Here is a 9,716-nt window from a genome sequence, read left to right as displayed (position 1 = left end):
TAAGATTTTTATTTTTTAAATATTGCAACATCATCATGATATACACGTGGTACACTACATACCATTGCTAGTTGCTCCATTACCCATGTCAGATTACTTAGAAGTAGATATAAATGAATTTTTTTACGAATGAACACTTTACTCTTTAATTTAATACATGGACTAATTTATCTATTTTTAAGTTTCGGGATAAAATGCAATCGATTTCTAGTACAAAAACCTCTATAATATTTTTATCCAATTAATCTCAGTATTTTGCATATTTTTATAATAGTGATCTAAACTATATTTTTATCATAATGATTTAAATTTTATTTTGTTTAACATATGATTTCTTTAAGTTTTCATGTTATTTTTATGTCCTGTCATTTTTTATATTTTTTATTAATTTGTTCCATATTTTACTTAATTATTTTGTTGTAACAATTCAATTTTCACATTAAATTAATGTACTTAAAAATCGAATCATTGCATTTTGATTAATATCAGCATTACACTCTAAATTTTCGTAAAATTTCTTCAAGCATACAGACATATTCTAGTAACATATTGTAATCATCTCCAAACTCCATAGAGGACCAAAATAAATTTAATCCTAGAAATAAGCAAATTGTCTCATATTAATTCGGCAATACCGTCCTTGAATACAAGGCTTATTTTTCCATTAAAAAAACAATAAAACAGTATAGTTTTTAACTTTAATCTTGTACTCTTTTGAGCCCAACAAGTAGCTTTTAACACTATAAATACTTGCTACAACCTATGGTTTTTCCACAAGTCTTCCATACCCAGAAAATAAAAAACATTAGAGCAACAAATTAGATTCTATTTTTTGAGCTGAATTAAATCAAATGGCTGTTCATCGTTCATTAGTTATTTTTGCAATTGTTGCTTTCATGGCTCCGACAATCTCATTGGCTATGGATTATGTCGTGGGTGATGATAATGGGTGGAAGTTAGAAGTTAATTATACAGATTGGGCTAAAGACAAGCAGTTCTATGTTGGAGACACTCTTCGTAAGCTTATCCATTTTTACCCTTCTTTTTGATAAGTAATAAAATTAATGTTGTGTTTATTATGTATGCTTTGAAAGAAAGAAAGGTTAGGTTTTCACGTATTATGTTGTAACTATACCTAACAACTTAAAACCCAAGATTGGATGGTAATCCTAAATCAACTTTTGAGACTATAAATTACTTGTGGATCAAATACTCAAGTTAAATTTTTTTATTTGGGGCTGTAGTTTTCAAGTACAACAATGCTAGTCACAACGTTTACAAAGTGACTGGAGATGACTTCAACGGCTGCAATGTTCCATCAAACAATAGTTTGGGCTTATTCACAGGAAACGACAAAATTAACTTGGCAGCCGCCGGAAAAAAATGGTACATTTGTGGTGTTACCGGCCATTGTAATCAAGGGATGAAGCTTAAGATCACGGTGCTAGACGGTACTGCCCCTGCTCCTCCTCCTAACGCTGCTTCAACATTACTTGCCAAAGCGACCAATTTCCAGATAGTGTTAGGGATGACTTTATCCATCGCGGCTGCATTGATCATGGTCTAGTGAAGCTTTTATTCATGGGGTGAAGTTTGAAGGCTTAGCATTTTAATGAATAAAACAGTTTGATGTGATATTGAATTGGATTTGTTACTTGCGATTGTTTTTTTTTTCTTCTACAAATGTTTCCCGTTACAACGTTTGAATTAATAAAAGTGATTTTCTACTGTTTTATCAGTGAAATCCTTTTCTTATTGCGATGGATAAAAAGTTATGTCTATGTATGAAATTATAATGTATGGAATTAGCATGTCAAAAAGATCCATAAACCAGCAAATCAATTAGACAGATTATAGTTACATCATCAAAATAAAAAAACCACTAAAATATACCTCATTATAACTCTGAATTTGTAATTAATTTATTTTAAAAGATGAGGAATGATAGAAAAGGTTGACACAAATTTTAATAGTAATTCGGTCTCAATTATCATTCTCTACTACCTAAACCCCACTTGTCAAGGATTTTCCTAATGGATTAACTTTAAATCGATACCTTTCAAAGATAATGTATAACTTTTTCAGCTTTAGTAGTAAAATTTCTCTTTTACCTATACCCAATTCCTAGATTGACGCTCGTATTTTACTTGGTATGGAGGATGGAAAAGAGTGAGGACGGAAAATTTGTTAATCAAATTATTAAAATTCATAATCACTTTTTAGTTTGTATTTTAACCATAAGATTGTGAAATTTTCATTTTCAATCTTTTATACCCTTCATATCAAGCAGAGTCTTAAAGGTTTTTTGGTTTTTTTTTTTTTTGGGTGGGGTCATAAGTAATCCTAAAGTTTCATTTCGTCACGTATTTTTACCCCAGATGTAACAAGGTTGAAAAATTTATGTGACATTTGGACGAATAAAATCATGGCATGTGGCAAAAATTCAATTTAACTTAATACCGCTAAAGCCTTGCCATTTCATAAATCCATTTGAGAGTTTCTTAGGGAGAGAGGAGGATGAAAAATAAAATATATTAAATTTAATTGAAAATTTTGTCACGTGGTGTGATTTTATTTACCCAAAGTGTCACGTGGTTTTGTTTACAATGTTACAATTCGGGACAAAAGCATGTGATAGAATAAAACTTTGGGGACTAATTTTGACCAAAAAAATTTAAAAGCCAATCTGGCAATCAAGGTATAGTAGAGGGGTCATTTTACTCATAAAGCCTAATGTTTACAATTTGATCTTTTACTTAGGCTAAAATAAACACCATTTCTCCCTAGTTTTCAATGCTAAACTAGAATCTCTCCTTTTACAAAGATATGAAATGATAGGTAAGTGTTACTAAGTTTAAGCTCACTCAAAGATAGAGCTAAATGTTGGATCTTTGCTTTAAGTGTAGTATTTTTGTCTATGTACACTTGTAATTTTTTCAAACAGATTGGTCAATAAAAAATTATATTGATTACATCAATATATGTTGTATAATTGTCTTCATATAGTTTTTGCACGAAAAGAAAAATAGAAGCAAATGTTGCTCACTAGTTATCTAATGTTTAACTAATAAGCGGTATTATGTGGTCAGATCGTAATATGTAAAGACAACTTATATTAGTCGAAGAACTTAAACATGTCCTTAGTATAATTAGAAATGAGAAAACTAGTTGAAAGACTAATATGTTGTCTATCAAGTCCAATTAAAGAGATGCTTTGTCTTCGGCATCAGAGCAAATAACTCCAAAAAGATAAAGACATAAATGTGACTGATTGGATTGATAGTACATTAGATTGGACCCAAGAGGAATAGATCCTGAATTTGTTTATAGATTTATTCACTTGTGACGTTTATAGTGTGGCATACCTAAATCCTGAGTGGATGAAAGACTATGTATGCATGACTTATATATTTTGATGTAAGTAAAAGCCTGAGTTCAAATAGATAAGGAACCGAAAGCTGATGCGTTGGGTATACAACTTCTACAATTTGTAGCGTCATTCACAGTAGAGGAATTCATATCCCGAGACATAGGTAAATGATATACTCTCATTGACATTACATGGTTTATGAAAAGTAAACGTGGTCATGGGTCACTCGTCTTTGTGATGAATGACTTGATTACTATTTGATAGTAATTTACTTTTAATGTAGAAAGATGTAATGATTACTATGAGATAAAATAGGATCACATTTGGAGAACAAATATTATCCCAAAGAGATTAACAATATCCTATGAGGGTAACACACTTATGACAAGGTCATTGGACGAGCACTAATCGAGTTGCTTTCATAATGATATACTGTTAGGGAGAGTTTAGTCACGATACTATAGTGGAATGAATTCACAACTAAATGAGTTTATATTGAATAGGCAAAAAATTGAAACTTAATTATAAATCATTTGAGCCCTAATTACATATGTCATTGGTCTTTCTGCTAGCTCATTGAAACTAGAAATGAATTGCATGTTGACTCAAATGAATATAAATGAAAAAAAAATAGAGAAATAAGAAATCATAGAGAAATGATTATGGTTTTCTCCAAAATGAAAATGAAAATGAAAATGGAGAAATGAAAACATTTAGAAATTATTATGCTTTTCTCTAAACTGGAAATGAAAATGGAAAATGAAAAATAAAAATGACTTGAAAAATGAATTTATATTTTTCGAATTAAATGAAGTTTAAAAATGGAAATAAATCATTTGGTCATAGTGACCTGTTGAATATAGAAAAAAATATGTTTTCTCATTGATTCTTTTATTGTAAAGTCGTCATGATTTTAACAGAATTAGAATTGGTTTAAGAAGATTATTTAATTGAAAATATATTGAGAAGTTTATTTTGAGAAATAGAAAAGTAAAGACTGAGTAGATTAAACTATAAACTATTAAGTTAAAAGATCGAGAAATACTTATAATTGGACTTGATATAAGAGGGCCCAAAAGCCCTTCATGATAAAGGGTGTGATAGCAAACCTTAGTATTATTAACTAGGGTTGCCACCCCTTATCCTCCTAGATAGACTTGAAGTTCATTTTTCTAGTTGAAATAAACTTCTACACTACAATAAGAGTTCTACCTCCTCTCCCTATAAATAGATGGCATCGATAGGGCTATTTACACAACTTTAAGATATTGTTACTTTGTTTAAAAATAGAGAAAATTTATCCTCAACTATGGAATCTATTTTTCAGAATAACAAACTCTATTGGTTTCTATTTGAGAAAAGATTTTTCATTTTCACATTAAAGAAAAGAAAACTATTTTTAGTTTTTATGTTTTGATTCAAATTGTTCTAGCCTACACTTGAAGCATTTCATGGTACAAGAATAGCTGAGAAGGTAGTTTGATTGAAAGTAGGGAACGACAATGATCCGCTTACCTAAAAACACATGTGCAAATTCTATAACACCCCTTACCCGTGTTCGACGCTGGAACAAGGTACGAGGCATTACCAGACTTAATCACTAATCATCGTATAAAAACCGATTCATAATTTCACAAGTTACACTCATAGCATCACACAATTGCCAATCAACATGAACACTTACCATAATATAAACAAAGTCACAATATGTCCTCGAAATATTACCATCACAAACACACATACTTTCACTATTACAACCATAAACAGGTTCAAAATAAGCTGTCTAGCAGAGTACCAGCAGCTAAATTATTTATTTCTGGAGCTACAGAACTCCAAATTACAAACCATTAATTTTACTTGAAACTAGATTAACGTATATTATTACCATAAAATTTTTAGAATTTTTGGTCCAGCCAGTTCGTACAGTTTATTTATTGAAGTTACCCCTATTTCACTGCTCAATTGTTCTGACCACTCTTCACTATGAATCAATTTTATCCTCGTACAGAATTCAAAGGATGTTCTCGTTTATTTCATTTGAAAATAGACCCATTAAGGATTTCAAGCATATAAATTATATCCCCTAATTATTGTTGTACAATTTTTAATGATTTTTCCAAGTCAAAACAGAGGATCACGTAGTCATTCTAAACCAGTCTCTCAAAAACTTAAATATCTCATAATATAGAATTCCTTTGCTTGCTCTGTTTCTGTTATATGAAAATAGACTCATTAGGCTCTAATTTGATATCTCATTCAGTCTCTGATTTAATTTCTACTATTTTTGGTAAATTTTTAGATTCACGTCACTGCAACTATCCAGAACAATTTTATTGTCAATTTTGATCTTTCACACTTCAATTGTATTCATCACTTACCCATAACAATCTTTCCAAATTTCCAATCACATATCGAGCATATTGCTCATAAGTTACACACATATATACTTACACTTATCATCAGAAATCCATTCACAATTTCATTTAATCAATTTCCCAGTTGAACGCTTCAAAATAATGACAGATACGCAATGGTATCGCACACAGCCCACCTTTAAAATCGAAGCTCTCTTGTAAACATAGTGGCCTTCACTTAGCACCACTCATGTGACCTAGCTTGATTGTACACATAATTTTGGCTCTCTTGTACATATGGTGAACACTTAGTACCACCCATGTGACCTAGCCAGTTTATCTTGTAGCTCTCTTGTCTACATGGTGTCCTTCACCTTGAACCACGCATGCGACCTAGCTACATATATCCCGTAGCTCTCTTGTCTACATGGTGTACACATAGTATTGCCCATGCGACCTAGCTACATTATAATGTCTCGTAGCTCTCTTGTACACATGATGTGCACTCAGCACCATACATGTGACCTAGGTACATACCATCTGTATCATCCAATCTTTCCGAAGGTTCAACCGGGATTTCTCTCTCTTTCTAATACTTGATTCCATACTTCCAATAGTCAATTATGATTAAAAAATCAGCTACAATACATAAAATATGCTGAAATATAAAAACATAATAAAAATAATGTATTATTTACATACAAACTTACATACTTTCTCATTTCCATGTCGAATTAATATTGAACATTTAAATCATCATAATTATACTTACTTTCAACACCTCAGCAATCATAGTAAATATATCAATTTTACATTGAAATATGCATAAATTAATGCTTATTATACATATGAACTTACCTCGATACTAAAACGGCCATTTTACCAACTTTCCCGATTTTCGATTTTTCTCCCATTCTAGGCTCAAATCTCATTTTCCAGGATCTAAAATATCATATTTTACTTATTTAATTAATGTAATATTCAAAACAGTCCTTAACTCAAACTTTGGAAAATTACAATTTTGCCCCTAAACTTTTGCATATTTACACTTTTGCCCCTAGGCTCGGGAATTAAACTTCATCCCTTATTCTTATGTTTTATGACATGCTGATCATTTTTCCCTTCTATGGAAACATCAAATTATCACTCTTACACATAGTTATGAACAATAACAACTTTTACCAATTAAGCCGTTTTACTCATTTTTGCTTAAAACCGCTTAGCAAAAGTTGTTTAACATAATTTCAGCCTTCATATTCTACGATAAAACATCAAAATAAACACATTTCACCTATGGGTATTTTTCCAAATATGAACCCTAGCTTAAATTATTGCTAGAATAAGCTTAATCAAGTTACCGGGATTCCAAAAACGTAAAGAACTTGAAAAACGGGGCTAGAACGGACTTACTATGGAGCTTGGAAAGCTTGAAAACCCTAGCCATCGCTTCCCCCATGCTAATTTCAGCCTCCATGAAAAGGATGAGTCAATTTTGGCTTTATTTTCCCTTTTTATTTCTTTTAATTACCAAATGACTAAAATGCCCTTAAGGCCTTTCTTTAAAATTTTGTCCTATTCCTGCCCATTTTTGACCAAACAAAATATAATGGTCTAATTACCATTTAAGGGCCTCCTCTTTAAACTCCCATTTCAATCAAGTACTTATGAATTAGAACACATATTTTGCAACTTTTGCAATTTAGTCCTAAAAGTCCAATTAAGCACTTTATCAGTAAAATTACTTAACGATATTTTTACACAATATTTTAATAAATAAGTAAACCTTAAAAATTAATCAGAATAAATTTTTTGACTTCGAGCTTGTGGTTCTAAAACCATCGTTCCGTTTAGCCCCTAAATCGGGCTGTTGCAGCAACTTCTACAAATAAGCCCTAATAGGCAAATTAAACATGCAATCTATAAAATTTCTTATCAATACTCTAACACATGCATATAATCACTCTGTAAATCATAAAAATTAATCGAAATAAACTTTTCTATCTCAGATTTGTGGTTTTGCAACCACTATTCTATTTAGGCCCTATTTCGAGATGTTACAAATTCGGTCAATGGTTTATTGCTATAAACATCACAAACTGGGTCAACTTTCAAAACTTTTATTTTTTATTGTGCAAGAAAATCATTTTCGAACTAGATTGTTTTCAACACTAAACTCTTTTAAAGATTTGAAATAAAGCTTTCTAAAAAATATGTACAACAAAAGATGAAGAAAACAAAGGTTTAATGAATTTTCTCATAATTTCTTACTTGAATATTGATCTCTTAAAGTGTACTTATACCAAGGACTGAGTTTCTACTCGTTTATAGCCATTGGAGACAAAATATAGCCATTTGAGGATGTAAAATCACATTTATTAAAGCCTTGCATGAAAAAGGATCAATTTTTTTAAGTGGGAGATGGATCTTTTATACCTCTATAATAGCTTGTGGCTATTAACTGAGGGGGGATTGATCCTTTACTTCAAATATGCTTTAAAAAACCTTGAAAATATTTTGGATTGACTCAAAAACATTTGAAACATATCAAATCATTTTATGATAATGTTTTTAAGTATGTTAAAATCTTGAAAATGTTTGATGGGATTTTCAATAATATTTTCAAAAAATGACATCATTGAGCTCCTTCACTCTAAGTATCATAGCATTAAACCTTTTGATATATTCCAATTAGGTTTCATTTATGTTCTACTTAATGGCCATAGCATATGCTAAAAAACCAAGGTCTCGTCACAAATCCAAACATGTATTACAATGATATCACTTTCTCTGAGAGATCATTGATAGACGTGATATAGGTATGGATAGGATACCCACAGAAGATAATCTAGTTGATCCATTTACTAAGGATCTGGCACAATAGAAACACAATCATCACATGGAAGGTTTAGGGCATAGATATATGGACAATTAGCTTTAGAGCTATTAGGATATTGTTAGTGTAAGCCCTACAAGCGAATCATGATTTGGTTGTAAGCTCTAAAAAATATTTAATTGGATTAATATTATTATAGTTTTATAATAATAAATTGAGACATTTCTTTATCCATGAGTAAAGAATATGGTATTTAACACTTGAGTAGATAGAGCCTATGGAACACGTTAGTCTATGCAAGGGAATTATAAAGAGTTATAATTATGAGATCTCTATGCATTACAGTCGTGATTCCTAAATTGTTCTTAGTCATTGTATTATCAAGATAGGGCATTGTTAATGCTCAAAGGTCAGCACATGTTAAGCCTTCATGAATAGGATGCATGCAATTGATTTCATAAGTTGAAGTATAGGATACCTGATCATAACATGTGGGTGCTTGTTATGAGAACAAATATACTGAACGTGACCCACTACGAGAGTTCCAGTTGGTATTTCACACAAGTGTTGTCTACGAAAATATTGTCATGTGTCAATAATGTAAATAATCTTAGACTTGTGACATTAGCTCACCTTTTGTGTTGAGTGCCAAATGTTGATTCATCACAAAATAAGTTTGTTTTGATGGATGCTTAAGGTAGGATGTTTTGGGTATGAAATAAGACATAAAAAGGTGATAGATGGTCCAGAGAGGATCCATCACCCTAATTGATATGAGGTGACGTATCTCATATGTCCTTGACTCTTATTAACTACAAGTCCTTGGCCAAGTCAATTAATCAGGTTTAATACAATTACTTGTGTAACTAACATGGATGAGCAAAGGTAAACACCGTGCCATGACATTTAGCTTATTCGTGATATATGATGGAAGGATTGAATTACACATAGATACCAAACACTGAACGACTTTATCAAAAATATATTTTAGCTCTTCCAATAATTGGGGCTTATGATGGGTTGCTAGATCCCACTCTTAATCTATAAATACAATTATTTCTAGATTAAAATAGATTATATTTATTTTGAATATAATTGGAAGCCTAATGGGTCACACACGATAATGAAATTTGGAAATTAAAATGAAAAATGACTAAAT

The 9,716-nt window shown here is 31.0% G+C and overlaps 1 protein-coding gene across 1 annotated transcript; it reads left to right on the top strand.

Moving 5' to 3' along the window:
• The first annotated feature begins 851 nt into the window (after positions 1-851).
• Positions 852-1,567, top strand: LOC108477489 (blue copper protein 1a-like). Its single transcript, XM_017780035.1, has 2 exons — positions 852-1,017; positions 1,245-1,567. Exons 1-2 carry the CDS (start codon positions 852-854, stop codon positions 1,565-1,567), a joined length of 489 nt encoding a protein of 162 aa, XP_017635524.1.
• The last annotated feature ends 8,149 nt before the right edge of the window (positions 1,568-9,716 follow it).

Source organism: Gossypium arboreum, chromosome 11 (assembly GCF_025698485.1).
Source record: "Gossypium arboreum isolate Shixiya-1 chromosome 11, ASM2569848v2, whole genome shotgun sequence".
Taxonomy (NCBI): domain Eukaryota; kingdom Viridiplantae; phylum Streptophyta; class Magnoliopsida; order Malvales; family Malvaceae; genus Gossypium; species Gossypium arboreum.
Note: the sequence above shows the minus strand (reverse complement) of the source record. Positions and strands in the feature narration are given on the sequence as shown.

Bases quoted from the DNA above. Each gene is read 5' to 3' on its own strand.
- LOC108477489 (XM_017780035.1), top strand. From the start codon at position 852: ATGGCTGTTCATCGTTCATTAGTTATTTTTGCAATTGTTGCTTTCATG. The intron at 1,018-1,244 runs GTAAGCTTATCC...TTGGGGCTGTAG, and splicing joins CTATGTTGGAGACACTCTTC to TTTTCAAGTACAACAATGCT.